The sequence below is a fragment of the Balaenoptera musculus genome, chromosome 3 (genome assembly GCF_009873245.2).
Source record: "Balaenoptera musculus isolate JJ_BM4_2016_0621 chromosome 3, mBalMus1.pri.v3, whole genome shotgun sequence".
NCBI classification, from domain to species: Eukaryota; Metazoa; Chordata; class Mammalia; order Artiodactyla; family Balaenopteridae; genus Balaenoptera; species Balaenoptera musculus.
Genome location: NC_045787.1, coordinates 104,164,233 through 104,186,619, shown reverse-complemented (window position 1 = coordinate 104,186,619; position 22,387 = coordinate 104,164,233). Strand labels below are relative to the sequence as shown.

General features: G+C 40.7%; 1 protein-coding gene across 3 annotated transcripts; it reads left to right on the top strand.

The window, feature by feature from the left end:
- Window positions 1-23: 23 nt before the first annotated feature.
- Window positions 24-22,058, top strand: C3H5orf63 (chromosome 3 C5orf63 homolog). Of its 3 annotated transcripts, none has more exons than XM_036849313.1 (4): window positions 24-67; window positions 16,403-16,523; window positions 20,675-20,731; window positions 21,408-22,058. In XM_036849313.1, exons 2-4 carry the CDS (start codon window positions 16,410-16,412, stop codon window positions 21,573-21,575), a joined length of 339 nt encoding a protein of 112 aa, XP_036705208.1. In that variant the 5' UTR covers window positions 24-67; window positions 16,403-16,409; the 3' UTR covers window positions 21,576-22,058. The 3 variants fall into 3 exon arrangements, with proteins under 3 accessions (XP_036705208.1, XP_036705205.1, XP_036705206.1); XM_036849310.1 differs by having other exon boundaries at window positions 21,396-22,056; XM_036849311.1 differs by lacking the exon at window positions 24-67 and adding an exon at window positions 75-246 and having other exon boundaries at window positions 21,396-22,056.
- The last annotated feature ends 329 nt before the right edge of the window (window positions 22,059-22,387 follow it).

The window sequence follows — 22,387 nt, the reverse complement described above, 5'->3', positions numbered from 1 at the left end:
CGCCTGGCGGCCGGGGCGGAAGTGCCGGCGCACGGCGGAAGCGGCGACCCGAGCTGCCGAAGCTCAGGTGGGTGCCGGTGGTCGGGCGCCGGCAGGTGGGCGCTCGCGGGACCCCTCCTGGAGCCGGCACGCGGGCTGGAGAGGGGGGCACGGGAGCCCCACACTGCCGGTTTCGATTGTCACTACAGGAAATTTAATTAAACCGGGAGCCATAAATCCGTGAACCTCCGGGGTCAAATTATAAGCGTGAGTGTGTGTGTGTGTGTGTGTGCGCGCGCGCGCGATGGCGCTCTGGGAAGTGAACAGAATCACGGGTGGGAAAGGTAGCTTTTTAAGAGGAAGCAGAAAACATCACAGCTTCATGCTTCTTCCGTGATTCACAGATGCCCTGCTTCGGATTTATTCGAGTTCTATGAAGTGGTAATATAATCTCGACTGGCTGAGATGACTGCCTTTTTAAATAAATATTTTTGAGCAACCATGTTGACCTTTAATTGAGGGCTGAAAGGTTTAATCGTGGGTGCTGGCAGGAGCACTGTGAGTCCTGGGGCTCTCTGGACCGCCTGTCTGCCTTTGTTGGGCAAAAGCAGCCCTCTGGGTGCTGAACCATTAGAGAATAAATCAGAGACTGTACAGTTCTCAAATACTTAGCCTTGTCAGTCACCCCTGACAAATATCGCTCATACAATTTTTTTAAGTAAGTCCAGAGTCACAAAGTCCCTACTAAATTGCTGCTAACATGAATAGGGAAGTGTCTGTTTCTAAGGCTGTTCTGTTGAAGAACAAGGAGTTTTTTGCCTGGCAGATCTTTATTCTTGTTTCTTAACAGAAAGTATTTTACGTCGTACTTTATATTTTAGAGCACTTAAAAGAAAAATCCACAGTATGGCCCAGCTAAACCCCAAGATTCTCAGCTCCTCCAGGACAGGGATAGTGTCTAAGATCTGTTATGCCCCCCACACTTTCTAGCACACTTCCCAGCATAAGCACATCTCCTTAACCACACATTACCTTGGTTAGGCAGCCATGAGAGCCATGTCTCAGTGTGCGACTGCTAAAGATGAAGTGGCTGTTAGAGGCCACAGTCTTCTCATTTACTAATTATCTCAGGAATACTGTGTGAAAATGCTTATGAGGCTCTCTACCAATATTTACAGCTGTATGCATTGAGATTTAAAACACTTGGAAAAAGAGGTGTGCCCTGGAAATACTGAGTGGTTATAGTAATATTGGGGGTAAGGCAGAACTAATCATGGTTCTGTGTGAAATGTCGTAGCCTAATAACCTGGGTCCTGTTCTGCTGAGGAATTGCCTGGAACCAGAAAGGGCCTGTTGTGAAAATTAAGGTTGGCGGGGCTGGTGTTTTAGAAAGGCAGACTCCGCAGAGTTTCTTTCTTCATGCTTATTGTGGTCAGTAGTAGCTACCTGCCAAGGAAGGATCAATATTTTTATGTCTCCTTTATCGGAAGAAAATATGGCTATGTGGTTTTCTTTAGATGGATTGATGGCAGGTAAGGAAATAGAGAGGAGGATTTTCCAACTTCGGAATTTATTGGACTGTATTTCAATTTTATTCCAGATGCCTGGTTCTCGCGGACTCTTAAGTACCCAGAGGCAATGTGGAAGTATGCCTTCAAAATAAGTTTTTTTTTATTATTAAGGTTTTTGTATTTCATAACATGTGCATACTCCAGCTGGCTGATGCATTTAGTTACTCTAATGCCAGGGCTCAGGGTTTCACACGTAGCAGGACCTTGAGGAGATCTGGTACAAGTAGTACGTTTTTTTTTTTATGTTCCTTATTTTAAATCTAATTTTGCCACTGCTTTATTCAAGGAGTGTACATCAGAGGAAGCCAAAAGCCAGCTGGAATCGTTCCTGCATGCAGTTTTAATCTTGTTTGCAATTATTTTGAAGGGGAGAAACTATCGGGATCCAGGGATGTGTAGCTACACAGGTAGCAGGGACTAGGTGAGCTTCCTTCATCCTTCCCCTAGTATCACATAGCAAGTTTGAGAGACAAAATTATTTGAGGAAGAATATGCAAAGTGAAAGGTTTGGGCTAAGTTTCACGTAGATATTATTCCACATCCCTACCTTCCCATCTCAGTTACAGCCGCAGAGAACTGGAGGCATGAAAACATTACTCTCTTTTTATTCCAATCCTTACCCAAGATAAGATTTCCAGAGATAGAGGCAAATTCAAAATACCTTCTATTTTAAGAAAGGATTTCAGAGCATTTTACCTGTAATATCTAGTAATAACCATTTTACTGCTATAGGCTTCATCACTGTGGTATTGTATTATTTGTTTGTAAATCTTTCCCCTACCCAAGGTGTGTCCTTAAGGGCAGGGAAAGTATCTTAATCACTTTTATATTTCTAGTATCTGGCACGGTGCCTGGCACATAACAAACACTCAGTACATGGTATAGAAGGGAAGCTGGATCTATAAGGACTGTGAAAGCATCATTGGGAATGCAACAAGGTAGAGAAAAAGAATATAAAGCAGTAACCTTTCAAGGAGCTACCAGTGCAGTTATAAATGCTGCAGTTACTAATGCCTCGATAAACAGCTTGGAGTAGGGAAGGGCATATTTGAAAATCTACAGATGGTCAACAAACTGCCTTCCAAGGAGATCTAGCCTGATCAGTTGTGTGGTCTTTGTTATACTGAATAGAGTATGCAAACTGAAAGGCCCCGCCAGCCCCCTTTCCACTCTCTCTCAAGGCCTGCCATGCCCAACTCCTCACCCAAACACCTGTTGAGTGAATATTTGAAAAGTATCCATTTGAAGGTATGCCAAATTATTAGCTTACCTAGGTCACTAATATCTTGGTTTGGTCCTGCCTTAAGGATAAAGGACTTATGTTTGTTCAGTATTTTAAGGCTAGGTTACCCAAATAATGTTGAAGGAAAGCCACAATCATCTTTTCTACTTTACTAACATTTCAAAAGAGTTCAAAGTTGACAGCTTTTTGTATTGTAATAGGGCAGGCATGTGGTATATGCTGCTTCCTTCTGTTGCCAATGGAATTCCAACAGAAACCAGAATGTTACTACTGGAAACAGATGAACTTCCTCTCATTGTTTCTGTACTTTTTCATATTAATCATGAAATAATGGGGAAGTGGCTTCTACTTTAGTCAGGGGGAAGGACATAAGACTGAATTATTTAATTTTTTAAACTCTTTTCTTCTTAAAACCTGTAGTTCTTCCAGTCAGCCAAGAGAAAGGATACTGTTATTTAATAGAAATTCAGTCAGCCGAAGCAGCTTAGGATATAGACTGGAAAAAAAAAAAAAGAGAGAGATAGATCTAAATGCAGCTCTGTTTCTCCAAGTTCAAAAATAAAGTTAATCTGTATCATCTTAGATTTAGAGATCAGAACCTCGTTCTTATAGTAAAAGAATTCTGCCATCCGAAGCTGAGACTTTTCCTCATTCTCTCCATCTTTAAATTAAATCTTAAACAAAATGTGCTATCTGTTATTCAGTATACTCTGAGGATTAATGTATAAAACTTTTTGAGACTTTTTTTGGAAAAAAGGGGGTTGAACTTGGAGGTCCCTTGCAGTTCTGAGAATTCTGTGTTGGTCTCATTATACATAAAAATAGGCACTGTTCAAAGAGAAAATATAGAGAAAAAAATTGCAGTATAAAAGGCTTTGGTAAAACAGTTCCTTTATCCATAAAGCAAGGGAAATCTCCAAAGTGTCTTGGAATCCAGTTCCAAAATATTAAGATTTTCTATCAGTGACAAGTTTTTTTTTTTTTTTTTTTTTTTTAAAGGTTTATAATTTTGCAATTTTATTTATTTATTTATTTATTTATTTTAAGATTGATTGATTGATTGATTGATTGCTATGTTGGGTCTTCGTTTCTGTGCGAGGGCTTTCTCTAGTTGTGGCAAGTGGGGGCCACTCTTCATCGCGGTGCGCGGGCCTCTCACTATCGCGGCCTCTCCTGCTGCGGAGCACAGGCTCCAGACGCGCAGGCTCAGTAGTTCTGGCTCACGGGCCCAGTTGCTCCGTGGCATGTGGGATCTTCCCAGACCAGGGCTCGAACACGTGTCCCCTGCATTAGCAGGCAGATTCTCAACCACTGCGCCACCAGGGAAGCCCCAGTGACAAGTTTTAAGTAACAGAATAGGACTCAGAGAATTGCAGAATCTCACATAACTGAGGGTGGCTGGGGCATGACCTCAAGAGTGGATAGTTCCTAACATTCAGGTATTAGTGTTACAAGTCCCAAGAAATGCTGGATTTAACATCTCAAATGTTCCAAAGTCGTCTGCTACAAAATGGCTAAAAATGAATGAAACATCTTTCAGGTCTTGTGTGGTCATGTGGATAACGCGCCTCTTTGGCAAGATGAATTGGAAATGGTGGAGTATTAGTGACAAATGGAAGGCATTGCCTGGGTGGATGGAGTTTGAATTGCAAACAATTACTTTTGGAAATAAAGTTGTGTGCTTTTTAAATAGCAAGGAAACTGGCATTACTAGCTGGGTACAATAAGACTAAGATGTTTTAATGAAATTGACTTCTTTCTGGGTCAGTATTAGGTATCAGATATACCTTCAAAGGGAATGGGTCATTTTGGTTAAGAAGGATAATGTGGAGAGGAGTCTGCATAATTCCTTATGTACTTTGTTCCCCTCCCTTGAACTAGCATGATTTTGCCCTCATCTTAAATGCTATCTTTATGGAATGAGGGAATTTTCAAATTGGTTTTTAAACTCTGTTAAGCCCTCATGTATGATATAACCCAACCACATTATTCAGGCTTTCTTGGCTTTCAGGAACAGCTTTGCAGCCATTATGTCCTTTTTTTTTTTTTTTTAACATCTTTATTGGAGTATAATTGCTTTACATTGTTGTGTTAGTTGCTGCTGTATAACAAAGTGAATCAGCTATATGTGTACATATATCCCCATATCCCCTCCCTCTTGCGCCTCCCTCCCACCCTCCCTATCCCACCCCTCTAGGTGGTCACAAAGCACCGAGCTGATCTCCCTGTGCTATGTGGCTGCTTCCCACTAGCTATCTATTTTACATTTGGTAGTGTATATATGTCCATGCCACTCTCACTTCGTCCCAGCTTACGCTTCCCCCTCCCCGTGTCCTCAAGTTCATTCTCTACGTCTGCATCTTTATTCCTGTCCTGCCCCTAGGTTCTTCAGAACATTTTTTTTTAGATTCCATATATATATATGTGTTAGCATATGGTATTTGTTTTTCTCTTTCTGACTTCACTGTGTATGACAGACTCTGTAGGTCCATCCACCTCACTACAAATAACTCAGTTTCGTTTCTTTTTATGGCTGAGTAATATTCCATTGTTATGTGCCACATCTTCTTTATCCATTCATCTGTCAATGGACACTTAGGTTGCTTCCATGTCCTGGCTATTGTATATAGTGCTGCAATGAACATTGTGGTACATGACTCTTTTTGAATTATGGTTTTCTCAAGGTATATGCCCAGTAGTGGGATTGCTGGGTCATATGGTAGTTCTATTTTTAGTTTTTTAAGGAACCTCCATACTGTTCTCCATAGTGGCTGTATCAATTTACATTAACACCAACAGTGCAAGAGGGTTCCCTTTTCTCCACACCCTCTCCAGCATTTATTGTTTGTAGATTTTTTGATGATGGCCATTCTGACGGGTGTGAGGTGATACCTCATTGTAGTTTTGATTTGTATTTCTCTAGTGATTAGTAATGTTGAGCATCCTTTCATGTGTTTTTTTGTTTTTTTTTTATTATTTTTTAATGCTATTCTTGTCTGCTTACATTCTTTTTATTTATGTATGTATGTATGTATGTATGGCTGTGTTGGGTCTTCGTTTCTGTGCGAGGGCTTTCTCTAGTTGCGGCAAGCGGGGGCCACTCTTCATCGCGGTGCGCGGGCCTCTCACCATCGCGGCCTCTCTTGTTGCGGAGCACAGGCTCCAGACGTGCAGGCTCAGTAATTGTGGCTCACGGGCCCAGTTGCTCCGCGGCATGTGGGATCTTCCCAGACCAGGGCTCGAACCCGCGTCCCCTGCATTGGCAGGCAGATTCTCAACCACTGCGCCACCAGGGAAGCCCCCTTTCATGTGTTTGTTGGCAATCTGTGTATCTTCTTTGGAGAAATGTCTATTTAGGTCTTCTGCCCATTTTTGGATTGGGTTGTTTGTTTTTTTGATATTGAGCTGCATGAGCTGCTTGTATATTTCGGAGATTAATCCATTGTCAGTTGCTTCGTTTGCAAATATTTTCTCCCATTCTGAGGGTTGTCTTTTCGTCTTGTTTATGGTTTCCTTTGCTGTGCAAAAGCTTTTAAGTTTCATTAGGTCCCATTTGTTTATTTTTGTTTTTATTTCCATTTCTCTAGGAGGTGGGTCAAAACGGATCTTGCTGTGATTTATGTCATAGAATGTTCTGCCTATGTTTTCCTCTAAGAGTTTTATAGTGTCTGGCCTTACATTTAGGTCTTTAATCCATTTTGAGTTTATTTTCGTGTATGGTGTTAGGGAGTATTCTAATTTCATTCTTTTACATGTAGCTGTCCAGTTTTCCCAGCACCACTTATTGAAGAGCAGCCATTATGTCTTAATAATACTGAACATTGTTGCACACTCTGAATTCAGAATATGCCTCTGGCTCTAGGCCAGATGCTGAGTCAGTATCTTCAGGATTGAGGATAAGGGGAGGGGTACAGTGTGTGCAAGCCCCACTGCGTTAATAAGAATTAGTCCAGAATCCCCTCTGGACCCCTGGGTGCTAGAGGGAGTATATAGTAACAGTATATTACTGTTCTTGATCAGCATCTTCATTTTATTTTTCTTAGCTGAATGTTTTTCTGGAAACCAACCCCATTACCAAGTAGACTCCTCTGAAGCAACGATCTGGAAAATGTGACTGCTAAGGTCCAAAGATTCTAAAACAAACTCTTGCCTACTCTGAAGATTCCTCCTCCCTTTCATCGCACATTTGTCAGCTTGCTATACGCCTAGGCAAACACAGCAGCACTTCTGGACATGGAGGAGAATGCCAAGATGATGAGGGTCTGCCATTAAAAATCATTCTTTAAATGTGTCCATCAATAAGAAAGAAACACATTATTCTTCCTTTTCGGAGGCACTTTTCCATCTCAGATGCTCAAACAGTTGCAAGATCAGTGTCCGGCCACCCTAATGTCGCCTCCCCCATTTTCCTGCTGGGTCTTTTCTGATGCCAAGGCTTCCCAGTTATGACTGAGGAGCTAGAGAAGTGAGTTTGCAAAGAGCAAGCCCGTTTACGCTTCTGCCCAGATCTATGTATGAATTTTGGTCCTCTTTAAATGGCCTAGCATTTTAGACTCCTACAGGTAACTACTTCCATGCCTTTCTTTGGAGACCTTTGACGTCTTGAGCTATTGCCATGGCATTTCTTCTGTATGTGGTTTCCCCTTCTCTGATCTGGAGGATATTTAATAAGCAAAGCCTATGGGCAGAGTTTCTCCTAGTCTCTGTAAAACGAGAGAACAGGACACGGGGTTGTATTTCCATTTTACAGTTGATGAAACAGGCTTAAAGAGATGAGGAATTGCCTAGCATCAGAGAACTAATTAATGGAGTTGCCTGTCTTTGGGGTTTATATTTATGAAATCTTCACACAGAAATGCACCCAGGAATTCAAACATGCTGAATTCCAACTGAAACTCTGTAAGAAAGAGTAACTTTAAAGCTCTAGATGAAGAATCATACCATTTGTGCTTAATTCCCCTGACTGATGAGTTCGTGGGAACTATGTTCATTTAAATTTACTTTGACCTCTCTACACAATTTATTCAAAGATACTTTGGAACAAGTTTTGTCTTTAAAGATTATTAATAAATCCAAATTTACCACTGCCTAGGCAGCTTCTGTTTTGATGTACCAGGCTTGGGTTGAGGATATCATTGGTAAAATAATAGTGGTACTGAATTTTCTCTTCCTTGAAAATATAAAGGCAAGTATTCGGAAGGAGCAACTGGAAGGGAAGTGACTTTTGTTCAGAACCTATCAAGGGGAAACCTCTACCCCTTGCAAACTGAATTTCAGTGCCCTGTTCTGTAACTACGTGAGACCTGAGTAAAGTAAGCCAGTACCTGGTGCCGAGGTATTTGCTGGTCTAGGTATTCAGTCTTAGTAGAAGATAAATATGCTGGGTCTTTTTTTTTTTTTTTTTTTTTTAATTTTATAGCTACTTTTATTTTTATTTATTTATTTTTTATTTTTGGCTGTGCTGGGTCTTCGGTTCGTGCGAGGGCTTTCTCTAGTTGCGGCAAGTGGGGGCCACTCTTCATCGCGGTGCGGGGACCGCTCTTCATCGCGGTGCGCGGGCCTTTCACTATCGTGGCCCCTCCCGTTGCGGGGCACAGGCTCCAGACGCGCAGGCTCAGTAGTTGTGGCTCACGGGCCCAGCCGCTCCGTGGCATGTGGGATCTTCCCAGACCAGGGCTCGAACCCGTGTCCCCTGCATTAGCAGGCAGATTCTCAACCACTGCGCCACCAGGGAAGCCCCTATGCTGGGTCTTTAATCAGTGATATCATGTCTTAGGAATTCCTATTTAAGTAATGTTCACAGTCTGAAGTTTTCAGCTATATCTGTTTGAAATATTTTTCAGTTTTGCAATTCCCTATTTCTGAGACTATTATACCTAGAGTTTTAAATCTTCCTTTTGGGGCCAGTAAAAGCACATTTCAGTCAGTAGAAACATCATCATTAACATTATTAATAACAATACCTTATTTTTTGTATTATTTAGTAATAAATAGTTAAGCCTTATTTCTCTATTCTGCTTTTTAACTTATACAATGATTTTTACATTTATTATCTCTTTTTAAGACACCCAACCAAATTTTGCTTTTACTCTTCTCCCCTACCCCACTGCCTCCATCCTCACCAGAAGTATCCCCTTTTACTTAAGATGTGAAATTAGGTAAGAGTCAGACAAGGTAGTTCATTTTAGGGGTAGGCATTGGTTGGAAGGTTTCATTCTTTTGGAGCAACATGAGACGCATCTCATCTGATTTGTGGTAGCTTCTTTGACTACCCCTATTCTAGTCCAAGCCCTCATCGCTCTTTTTGACAGTGGGCCACTCCCCTCTTTCTGGAGACACTTTCTCCTGTTGGCTTCCATGATGGCCCACTTTTCTGATTTTCCTCCTACCTCACCAACCTTTCTTTCTGCCTCCTTTGCTGGCTCCTCTCTACCCAACTTCTGAATGTTGGATTGCCTCAGAGATTTGTCCTGGGTCCTCTTCTTTTTCTCTGCTATTTAGATGATCTCATGATCTCAGGTGTAATTACAGCCCTTAAACTGAGGGAGTCTCAAATTTTTATCTTCAGCCCTGGTTTCTCTCCTGACTACCAAACCTGTACACGCGACTTTCTACTTGAGTCTCAGCTTGTCCCTCACTGAGCTCCCAGACCCACACATCCCTCAATCTGTTCCTGCCTCAGCTGCCATTTTAGTAAATGGCACTGCCACCCACCCAGCAGCTCAAAACCAAAACTAGAATAGTCCTTACTGTCATTTTTAATTCCTCATATCCAGTTCATTGGCAGGTCCTTTTGGCCCTGTCCACACCACCCTCCTTTCTCACCTGGACTACGGCACTAGCCCCTAACTGGGTCCCTGCTTCCACTCTTGCCATCCATTCTCACACAGCATTAAAGTCATCTTTTTAAGATGCACATGAGGGACTTCCCTGGCGGTCCAGTGGTTAAGACTTCACCTTCCAATGCAGGGGGGGTGAAGGTTCGATCCCTGGTCAGGGAGCTAAGATCCCACATGCCTCGTGGCCAAAACACCAAAACATAAAACAGAAACAATATTGTAACAAATTCAATAAAGACTTTAAAAATGGTCCACATCAAAAATAAATCTTTTAAATAAATAAATAAATATAAAATGTACATGAGACCCATCACTTCCCTCCTCTAAATCTAACTGTGTGAAAATAGAACCTCAGTTCTTTAACATAGCCTGTGAGGCCTTAGGTGATCCAACCCCCAGTGACCTGTCTCCTCCACTCTTCCCCTTGCTTACTGTGCTTTAGCCACATGGTCCTTTCTGTTTCTTCCACTAAGTCAAGGTTGTCCTTACCCCAGAGTCTTTGCACTTACTGTTCCCTCTCCCCAAAATGCTCTTCCTTCAGATCTTTGTACCTTCTCAGCCTTTAGTCTCAGCAAAAATGACACCTGCTCAGAGCATTTTATTTAAAGGACCTGTCTTAGTCACCATCACATCACCCTGTTTCACTCCCTTCCCTCTGCTTACCACTGTCTGATGTTGAGAGACATAAAAGAGTCTCTTTAACTTCCCTATAATATGGACCCCATGAGGCCAGGGACCTGACTTTTCTCTTCACCACTGAGCCCAGTACCTATGAGTATCTAAGACATGGAAAACAGTAGGTAATTGTTGAATGAATGATCTCATCCCACACCTGGATTTTCATAATTGAACTCTTTCCCGTCGCCATTCTTTCCTTTGCAGCCATCCTGCTTGCTGCTGCCAGATCAATCTCCTAAAACACCGATTTTATCACATCACTCTCATTTAAAACCCTTCATTGGCTCCCATCCAAAAGGCCACAGCATTCCTACTTCATGCCTTTGTGTCTAACCCTGGCTTCGGAATGCTTCCCCTTTTTCTACATATCGAAATCCTGCATGATTTAGGATCCTTCTCTCGTGAAACCACTTCCAATCTCAGCCCATAGTACTCTTCCCTTCCTTTCTCTTATGACATTTAAAGTTGCCCATTGGATGTCCCTGTTGTGATCTCTCTTGTATTTATATTGTTTCAGTGAAGAATTTAACTCCCTCCTCCTGAATCCGCTGGAGTACATCTCTGTAATTCTTGTTGCTTGTATACAGAATGTGGAGTTGATTTCTCCATGTGAGAGTTTTATTTGGAGGGAAAGAAATGGACTAAACACCAGACAGGATGAAGAAAAAACAATAATGGCTTATTTTGCTAAGAATTTGAAGCGGTGAGGGGGGGATAGGGGGGCAGAGTGTATGTACCAAGTGATGGATATGTAAATGCCATATACCTTCAGTGAAATTATAATCTTACTGGTTAGGCCAGGCCCACACTTCAAATAGTTAGAAAACTTTTGCACAAATCAGTGTGTTGAATGCAAATTAACAGAGCACCTATTGCATTCAAACAGTGTAGTAGAGACATCCAGATACTTGGAAACCCCACAGTCATGGTAATAATTTTAAAAAAAATAAAAAGGGGTTTTGTCTGTAGGAACTCATATGACCAGTCATTCCTTTCTGGGACTGATTCTCTACAGGCTTCTCTGCCCCCATGTGGTAAACCTGTTGGCACTGAAGCCTGGAAGTAGAAGCTGCAGGGAATGGAGTGGACATGCAGGGTATGTCTGCTCAGGGTTTCATGTGTTATGTGGGATCAAATCAGCAGTCCAAATGCATAGCCAGGCGAGGCTGTGGTGATCATTTCACAATGTATGCAAATATCAAATCATTATATTTTACACCTGAAACTAATATAATGTTATGTTATTAAAAAAAAAAGAAAGAAAGAATGAAGCTGAGCATGAGGCCATGTACAAGTGGGCCCACAGATGGGTGGTGAGCTGGGGATCCTTGTTGTAATATCATGTCTGAGTTGGTGCTACCTCCTTGGCAGTTCCCCTGGCCAGGTACCCTGACTGCTGTGGCTGAGGTGCTGAAAAAGCACCTGAGATCTCACGCACACAGGGAGTGTGGGCCCCGCTCCAGGTTGCCTTCCACCCCCTACCCTCTGTTTCTGTTCTATAGCCTCATTCTAACCCTGCTTAGCCCCTTGGAATTGACACGTCAAAGTAGCTGCTCAATTTGCAGCTTTGATTGTGTCTCTATATGCTGCGTCTCCTTGTCACTCTTGGCTCCACACTTGGGCCCAAGATCCTAGGGTAGGCTCTCACTTGTTTGGGAGAGAGGGAGGTTTGGACACAGCTGACTGACCAAAAGCATATAAGACCACTGGAGAGGCATCATTTGTCCCTGTTTCCCTGGATTAGGTAGAGCCCAGTGACCCAGGTGAGTCCCCTAAGAGCAACCTCACCTCATTACATAAACTTTCAGTAATCTAAAATAATGGATTTCGTTCCCAAGAGAGGGATGTGTTTGTGTGTGTGTGTGCGCGCGCATGTGTTTCTAGTCATTGTGTAAAAATAGGAATGTTGTACTTAGATGGTAATGAATGTGAAATGGAGCACTTAACATCTCACATAGCATAAATGACGGGACGGAAGCCCTGAGCCTCTCTTTCTGGAACACAGGTTCAGCGAGAGTGACGGTAATAGTGTTTGGTTAATGTCAGCTCAGCATTAAATTTATATTGTATTCTTGTGAAGAAGCTCCAGCATTATCTGTTAATAATGAAGGCGGTACCTGAGTTGATACAAACTTTTTGATTTTGCACATGAGCTAAGAACACTGAAGCTTGCTGATGAGGGATCACGTGAGCTTGGAGATTCGGTGTGCCCAAGGACTCTTCATATGAATAAAAATTCTGGTCAGTGAAGGTCAGTTTCTCTACTCAAGCGAGAACAATGTTGTTTCCCTTCTAATCAGACACACACAGCGTTTGAAGAATCCAGGAACCCCACATAAGTGATGTGCAGCCATAGCCTGGGCAGCTCCTCATGCAAGAAATGAATAATCCTTAATAAAGGCTCAAATGACCCTGGCTTCTTTCTGTGCAGCAATCAGTTGTTTTAATGGTATGTCCTTCAGTGCTTCGCAGGGAAAATGCTATAAAGTTATCTTCCTTATCTTGCTTCAAGGAGGGATGAATTGGTCCAGTCAGTCCTCCTCCATGTTGTATTTAATTCTGCCATAAAGACCACTGAAGTCAGCCTCAGTTTTGTTGAAAAGCCAGCATTCCCTTTCTCTTTCAGGGTGATCCGTGCCTCTGAGCGGCAGTGGACTTGAAACAGCAGGAGTCACCATCTTTATTGTTAGGCTGTGGAATTTGTTTTAGGCACATTCTAAATCCAGTCTTATGCTTTTTTTTTTGTCTGTGACAAAGGTGACCCAGTTGTGCTTCTTTGATATTATGCATACAGCTCTTTTTGCTCATATCACAGAGGCATGTAACAAAATACAAAGGATAAAATTGTGTCTTTGTGTGTAGTAAGGACACACACTTCATGACTAAATTCAGTGACATAATCAAAAAGGTGTTGTCCTCCCACAGTCATGAGCCAACAGGCATAGACCGCCTTTCAGAGTATTTCTTATAGTGCTGAGATACTGTTCAAAAACAACAGAACTAATGAAAATGTCACATTGTCAGAGTAGCCAATATTAAGATTTTACTTCAAGAAAGCATGATGGGGTGACTGTGACGTTGACAGCAGTGGTGTTAGGGTTTGGGGTGTTCCGGTTGGAGTGTATCATTTTTCATTTTACTTTTTATTTCTAGAACTAAGTGAACTCCAGTGTTCAGAACTTTAGCCATAATATCTTATTTCTGCCTAGGAGAGGTATGGGAATTTGTTTTTGTATCAGACTCTAATATAATTTTATAATACAGTACCTACAAAGAAATAAGTTAATTTAACAATGTGGTAAAACACACGTGCCCTAGTGCGCTAGGGCATTTGGAAAATATGCAGGTAGTAAAACTGCATAATGCTAATGCATTTCTCAGTAAACAAATGTGCCATGTTTAAGTGATTGAATACATATTTAAAAAAAGGAGAAATAGAGACTAACATGGAAAAGAGAACTAGTTTTAAACAAGATGGTTGTGGCATCTCTGAAGACTTTACTTAGCTTTTTGGGTTGGTTGAACAAGTATTCTAGCAAATCTGGAATGAAGAGCAACTCTGTTTACTCTGACAGGTTTTATTTGTCTTGGGTGCAACCAAGACCACATGCTGTGTTTTGTCATGTTGGAAATACTGAAGCAGATTTCCATTGTGAATGTGAATTTTTTTTTTTAACAAAAGCCTTAACACCTCAGTCTCAACTCAGTTAGGTGAAAGCAGTAAGTTTTCCATTCCTTACCAGCCTGACATCAATAAATCTTAAATCCCTCCACCAAAAGCACACAGCTGCTGTTCACTGTCCTGGTTGTAACCTTAGGTCACTGCCTTAGATAGCCTGCTCCTTCTCATTTCCAAGAGCTATCTTTCTGCCTTTACTCTCACAAAACAGATTTTTAAAATTTTCTTTCTCCTTCATTTAATACAGTTTCTTTAACTTCATACCCTAGGAGGGTGTGCCACTGTTGGCATAAGGCCTTGCCAAAACCAAGGATGCAGAAATTTCTACCTGTCGTAAACATGGCTAGCATTCCATTGATACTTCTCCTTCCTTTATATCCTCTGTAGACAAAGCCATGTTTGGAAGCTATTGTCTCCAACCACATTCACCTATTGGAGTGTTGGTTCTGCTGAACTTATGGAAAATATATATACCAGGGCTTCTCACTTAGTTGAAAGTAGCACAGCACATTGCAAAATTGTTTAGATCCATTTTCCTCCTTAGAATAATGTTGGGTCCTTGTAAAATCCTTATCACATTCCTTTTTTATGCATTATCAGGACCATTTAGTTAGCAGGGAGATCCAGGGAGAAGTGGAAGACTAAGGATTTAAGAGAGAAGGAAAGATTATTGTTTTCACAGATCAGAATCCAATCCTTTTGTCCCGTCTTCTTTACTCTGGTTTGATATGGATTTAGTGCTTTTCTCTAAAGTCATATTCTGTTTGAAATGAGTTTAAAGCTAATCTTATGCTGAGAAACCTGGTCACCAGTAGAGATTAGTACATAATTATTACAGGCATGCTTTCTGGAGCAGAGCAGGAGGAGATTCAAGGTGGTGGTGCAGGGGCTGGGACCAGCTGCAGCGCGCTGGCCTGCATCTTGTGGACACCGTGAGGAGCACTGACCTTTAGTTAGGATATGAGATCCGCCCACATAGTGACTGCTGTGCACACTGAGTGTCTGATCAGGGTTAGAGGTGAGACTAAAGAGGGGGGGAAAGGCTCACTCCAGTACTATTAACATTCGAACAACTATTTGAACACCTACTATGTACCAGGTTAATTGTAGATGCTCAGGAATATTGGGGTGAACAAGTAGCTGCTCCTATGGAACTCATGTTGTAGTAGAGGGGACATATAGGTAAAGAAATAATTTTACATAGTGAAGGATAAAAGAAAACCGCAGCAAGATATAAGGAAGAAGAGTGGTGGACTGGCCCACATTGGTAAGGTAGTCACTAAGGCATCTCTAAGGAGGTGACATAAGCCCAGGCCAGATGAGAAGCTACTTAAGTTTTTCATGCAGAGGAACAGCAAGTACAGAAATCCTGATGAAGAAACGATCTTTGGTTATTCAAGGAACAGAAAGAGAATCTTTGTGCTGCAAGTTGCCAAGATAAGGGAGGGGAAACTGATAGATGAAGTTGGAGAGGTAGAGTAAAGAAAAGTTAAGAAATGCAGATACCAGGAATGAATTCATGCAGGGAATATTGATAAGTGATAAAGTCAACAGTGCATATGTGTTTTAAAAGTGAAATCATCATATCTGTAGTTTAAAGGACAAAGCTGGGGGCTCAGTAGAATAACTAGGAATAAGTAGGGTGTCTTATGTCGAGCAAAGTAGCAGGATGAGAGAGCTTCAAAGCCTAGTGTTTGACATGCTGCTATTACCAAGCTGTTCTTATTGGAATATCTCCAGTAGAAACACTAGTACATTTGTAGATGTTTTCAAAAATGATGACCATCTCCTTTTAAAATACTTCTTAGAAGAGCTAAGCAGATTTTTGTTTTTGACAGGTTAACTCAGCCTAATCTCCCCTATAAGTTCCTCTAAGGACAGCTCTGTGTTTCCCCACCTCTTGCAGCAGAGGGGCATAAATCTCATAAGTAATAGCCTTAACCTTCAGCTGGAGACTTGTGCTTCTTGCTTACTATCTCCTTTACCGTGAAGGTGGCTGGGCATTGTTGAATGCTTACCTATAAGATAAGCTATCTCTGCGAATAAAAACCATTTCAGGAAACTTCTCACATTTTAGGGGATCATCAGGATGCTAGCAAAATATGCAGGTGAAATTTAATTTTTTATTCTAATTAACAAACCCATGGAATTTGCTTACAGAAACCAAGTGATTAGACACGCAACTAATCCATACATTTGGATTTTTTCCCATTCTAAATTCTAAATTTGGAATACAGTGAATATTGAGGCATCATGAAGACTTGCCAAACATTTGGCCTCTCTGACACTCCTGGACTCCAAGAAGCACATCTGAAGTCTTCAAATTCCATCATAGATTTGCAGCTTACTGTTTCTATTATAAAGAGCAAAGTCTAGGGCACATAAGTTTACTGGTCTATTTTTCTTTTGGCAGAATTAAGATGCTCTGGTTTCAAGGAAATAGCATGCAACTTGCCAAACACTCCTTTCAACGGCTCTTGAGAAATCTATCTGCCTCTAAGACTGCTCTGCCTGTGCTAACCTTATTCACAAAGGTACAGAGTGAAAAGTAAAATCACTACTTTAAAAACATAAAGGATTAAAATGTTGGGTGAAGAAAGTTGTACATTTAAGAAAGGGGAAAAATGTTGAAAGGAAAGCAATGGTATAAATTTTCTTCAGACATGCTCCTCAATTTTTAATTTAAATTTAACTGGAACTCAGTTCCAGTTACAACAGTGGTAACTCTTTATCCTACCCAGATACTTCATTGTGTCACTGTTATCAGGAGGTAAATTAATATATTTAATCGTCATCTGATCCATACATTGAAAGAAAAGAACTATCAGATGTTTACAAGTGTATCACTTAGAAATATAGTCAACTCTTATTATTTGTGATAGTCACGTTCTATAAAGTCACCACGAACACTGAATTAGCAAGTACTGAACCACTGCTCCTAGGGCAAATATAGGGTTAGGTTCCTATGAGCTTCTGGTCACAACATTTTTGAACTGATCAATACATAACCTTGTTTTATGTGTGTTTCTGTTTAAAGGCACCTTATTTAACATATATTGTTGATTTATTAACACTGAGCTCAGGGCCAACAGCACTGTAACTTATGCCTGAACAAAGCTTATCTAACACAGTATTTTCTCTGTAAGGCACGTCACAGCCTTCCTATGCTTAGAACACTGGACAGCACTTCAGCACTATGCTTGGGCCATTTTAAATGGCAAAATAACCAAGAAAAAGCACAAAAATGCAAAAAGAGTGGCACTAAGTAGAAAAGGACACTTGTTTACAGTATGAGAGCTGGAACAAGAAGGCAGAGCATCATCCTGTCCCACCTCAGCCAGAAATGTGCACTTTGAGCAACTCACATTTTTCGCTGCTCTATGCACCTGCATGTCTGGGAATGACTACAAAAACTTGGGTATTGATTTTAGGGTTACAAATAAGTTTTAGCTAATAGATGAATTCGCAAATATAGAATCCACAAATAATGGGACTGACTGTACTTATTTTCTTATCCCTAACACTGGTTTTAAGCTATAAAGCAAGTTTAAATTTTTAAGAGCTTTTTCCTCTAAAATTTATAAGACAAACATCATGGATTTCCTTTTGCTAGTTAACATTACTTTGTGTGATTTGTAATCAAAAAAGAAATAAAGTGCAGGGTAATAGAATTACCTTTAGTGAATAATACTGCAATTCAAACAAAAAAGGTCTCTTGTTTGATAGATTTTTTTCACATTCCAGGCATTTTAGCAATTTGAATATATCTGAGAGTTATCTAATAACAAAGTTTAAGTCTTTTAAAAATTTCTTATTGAAAATAGTTAATCTTTACTTTTCATATTCATAAGTATATATTGCATTATTATGGAACAAAAATATTTCATCATTTGTGTCTACATATGAGAAATGTGTGTGAAAATTAACCACAAAAATAAAATAATCCCTTAAGGCTAATGGTGCTCACTCAGCCTAACTATTCTGCACTATTTTTCAGTTTGAACAACAGCCAAGTTAGCCAGAAACATGCGCCAAAGCAAAACACACTAATCTTCCATTCAGCTTAAAATTTGTACCAAACCCTTCATTTGTGTCATTAGACATATAATAAGACATTACTCTCACCTCCCGGAGTTCACAGTCCTCTGAAAGAAAAAGTACAGTATCAGGTCTCTTTCAGTTATAAATAACAGAAAGTACTACCCAGAGTGGCTTAAACAAAAAAGGGATTTTATGGGTTAGTCTGGTTTCAGGAGTAACTTGATTCTGAAACTTAAGCACATTACCAGTCTCTTCAGCACTCCATTCTCTAGGTTAAATCAGTTCACGCTCTGGCTCTTCATATGGATAACTGCAGCGATCCCAAGCCTCAGATCTCACATTTCAGGTATCTACAGAATCTCCAGCAAAACCCTCACACTATCCTTTGGCTGTGATTGGCCGATCCCTGAGCCATTTGTAGTCGAAGGGCTGTGATGTGCTGGATGCCTCAGCCTAAATTAGGCATTCCACCCCCGTTCAGGGAGGAGTCAGCCACATGCTGAGAGCAGTTCTGTGAGGCAAAATCACAGCATTCTTGCTACAGGAAAGGACAGTGGGTGGTAGACAGCCAACCCACCAAATGTCCACTACAATTCAGGGATAGGGTAAATAAGTGCTGTACTGGCACCACTGAAAATCCTAGACAAGGATGTACAAATGTTCCAGACCACTGGGTCTTGTCATTTTTCAGCTCATAGATTTCTTTAAAATTTGATGACCTTTCCTCATAAAAATACATACACACGTGATAATTTGCCCAGACTTCCATAGTCCCTGGGTTGTTTGTTTTGTTTTGTTTCTGGCTGCACCGCGCAGCTTGGGGGATCTTAGTTCCCCGACCAGGGATGGAACCCGGGCTCACAGCAGTGGAAGCGTGGAGTCTTAACCACTGGACCACCAGGGAATTCCCGTTCCCTGTGTTTTAAAAAAAACAAAATAAAAAACCTGATCCTAGCTCTACTAAAGTTTTTTTATTATAAAAGCAAATAGTACCAAATTTGGTACTTCTGCAATTTCACTGGTTCTTGTTTTGCTTTTGCTTTTAAGATCCTCTCTTGACTTTTTTGAAACTTTCTCAGAGAATTTCAGTGTGGTTATCTTAAAAATCACAGACTGGGCTTCCCTGGTGGCTCAGTGGTTAAGAATCCACCTGCCAATGCAAGGGACATGGGTTGGAGCCCTGGTCCGGGAAGACCCCACATGCCATAGAGCAACTAAGCCCGTGCACCACAACTGCTGAGCCCACGCGCCACAACTACTGAAGCCCACGTGCCTAGAGCCCTTGCTCCACAACAAAAGAAGCCACTGCAATGAGAAGCCCATGCACTGCAACAAAGAGTAGCCCCCGCTTGCTGCAACCAGAGAAAGCCTGTGCACAGCAACAAAGACCTAACGCAGCCAAAGATAAATAAATAAATTAAAATTTTTTTAAAAAGTCACAGACTATCCATAATCTGTTTATTGATAATGCTAAAATAACATAATGAGCCCTGAAGCAGGAAAATACGGCCAAAAAGAACTTTCTGAAGGAAAACTGTCTTTTGATGATCCAGGTTCTTATTTCAAAATAAGGTGAGTTAAGCTGGAGGAAGGGCCTCCGTAGCAGCTCATCTTTTCCTGTCATGTTAAAAAGCAGGTTTTATGTAAGCATCAGTAATGTTGAATCTATTTTTAGCTCATACAAGAGAACCTATAGTAGTCCCTGTTCATTGAGTCAAGGCCTGAGAAGCCTTTAAAATCTGCCAATGATCCATAGCATTCTCGGTAGACTTCTCCTCTAGATGGTTAGGGTGCAAACAACAATGGGCACTAAAACTCGCTTGCTCCAGAGGTGGAGAGTTAGTCTGGGAAACCTATTGCTGACACTTGTAATGAGAAAACTGACAAAACATTGAAGAGTTGGTACAGTCATCACCCAAAGTCAAGAGATTTTTCCCTTTTAAAGATGGGACGATCACTATCTAACTCCATCGCAGTGGGCTATTAGGAAAAACAGGCTGGGGAATCCCCTGGCAGTCCAGTGGTTATGACTTTGCGCTTTCACTGCCATGGGCCCGGGTTCACTATCTGGTCGGCAAACTAAGATCCTGCAAGCCGCGCGGCACGGCCAAAAAAAACAAAAACAAAAAATGGAAAAACAGGCTGGCAAATCTCAGTGCCCCCCCCCCAATCAAAACAGACTTTAAGACATTCTGGTGATGTCAGCCAGGCTTGGAAGGTGCTCCTGACCTAGGAAGGACAAAGCCCTAGGACTATAGATGATATGGAAAATAATCTTCCCAGATATCAATTAGATGAAGCCAGTAACAAAAAAATGTAAGCATCTAAATGTATTGTGTGTACATATATATACACATATATACATATATACACACATATATGTAACAAATATAAGCATCAACATTTACTAGATAGATTTATTTGTCAAGAAAAATCAAAACACAGCTAAAAAATGCTGAAAGCCCATTTACCATGAAACACTAGCTATTTATAAGATTCTGTGGCAGTGTTATGCTTTGGAAAATAAAACAGTATAATTAACCTGGGAGAAAACTGTCCTTTAAAATAAGTATAATCTGCTTCTTGTGGTTTTTGTCAGGCTGAATGCCATTCTTTGGGTTTAATGGCTTTTTTCGTCCTGTAGGATCCGTGCCCCCTTTGTGATGAAGCCAAGGAAGTACTGGAGCCTTATAAAAACAGGGTAATATAATACAGTGTGGCTTTATGTATATGGAATAGATACTGCATGTAGTATAAAGTATCTGCCTGGATCCTTCCTTTAAGAAAAGAGATTGAATGATTTTTCATTTAAATTTTCTTTGTGTTCTTCAGAGAGAGATTTTAGTGCTGATTTCCATAAAAGTCATCACACCTAAGTGTTTTTCTCTGAGCAGTACTGGTTTTCCTACTCTGACTCTTAAAATGATCAAAGTTAACTAGCAGGTACAGCATTTGGGCCTTCTGTTAAGTTTTTGTCCCTATTCCTTTTATCTTATGTTGTCATTTCCATGAAAGTGTTTTCCTGTAGCAAACCATGATACCTTTCCCAATCTTACAGCCAAAACATGTCTTTCTTGATTCTCAGGCAGCTTCCCAGTTGGGACATTGTTTATTTCATTGGGAACTGAGTAGTAGGTAGATGCTGAACCTAACAGATGTAACAGAAAAGTAGCAAAATTAGGGAATGTAAAGAAATCAATCAGGTTACAGAATTCAGGGTCATTAGCTGACTGTGGACCTCAAACAAACAACAACAGTAAAAACCTCTCAGCATTAGAACCAGTCTGGGGATCAGTTTGTCACTACAGCCGTTGCGTTGTTCCATGTTCTCTGAAATCTAGAGCTTTAGTCTGTCTCTGTTTCAGTTTATTTTACAGGAGGTGGACATCACACTTCCAGAAAACTCAGCTTGGTATGACAGGTATAAATTTGACATCCCCGTCTTTCATTTGAACGGCCAGTTTCTGATGATGCGTCGAGTAGACGTCTCAAAACTTGAAAAACAGCTCCAGAAACTTGAGCAGCAAGGTGCGGGAGGCTCATGAACGCCTTCATGATTTTCCACCCTCTCTGTCCGGAACTCATTTTCCTGAGGAAATGACTGTGGCCTCATGCTCCTTTTGTCACTTTCACACAGCTCTAAGGATGTTCTGAACTCAGTGGTGCCAAATAAATGGTAATATTCCTCTTGTGATTAATGGAAGTACCAATGTGGGAACTGTTTACCTGTTGGCATTTTATAAAATAAGAGGAGTGTACTGGGAGGGAGGGGATGATGAAAGGTGGGAGAAATCTACTTGTTTTATTTATTTTTCTCTTTTGTATTAATATGGAAGCATTTCACATTCACTGGACAGAGCCGTTTACAGGAAGAATGCTCTGTGTCCCTGTTGCTGCCCTAAGGGCTTAACTTTTTAATGAAAGAATAAATGTTCTTCCACTTGGTAGATAAAGTGAAATGTGAATTGTTAATAACTGTGCACAGTCAATAAAAGGATGTTTTAACAAATACATCTGCATGAAGTCTATCTCAGAGGAATTTAATAATACCTGTTTAAAATTAGAGCTCATTTTTTTTGGATAGAAGAGAATAATTATCCTAGCCAAAGACGCTTCGTTTGAGAAAAACAAAAGACTTAAACCCCAAAATGTATATAAGAATCTCAACGTGCTTTACAGGTAGTCAGTAAACTGATTTGTAATATTTGAGTACTGCCTTTGATAGTTTTTCAGTTATCATCAACTGAGTTAATTCAGCTATTTTTAAGACAGTGGTTTTATCAAGTTTTAATATCTTGGGGAAAATTCACATCTGACCATAAGTGAACAGATATGTCATCTAAAGAAAAAATATTCT

Coding starts and splice junctions, on each gene's coding strand:
- C3H5orf63 (XM_036849310.1), top strand. CDS start 16,410: ATGCTCTGGTTTCAAGGAAATAGCATGCAACTTGCCAAACACTCCTTT. Junction 16,524..20,674: donor TGCTAACCTTATTCACAAAG/GTACAGAGTGAA, acceptor TTCGTCCTGTAG/GATCCGTGCCCCCTTTGTGA. Junction 20,732..21,395: donor TGGAGCCTTATAAAAACAGG/GTAATATAATAC, acceptor TCTCTGTTTCAG/TTTATTTTACAGGAGGTGGA.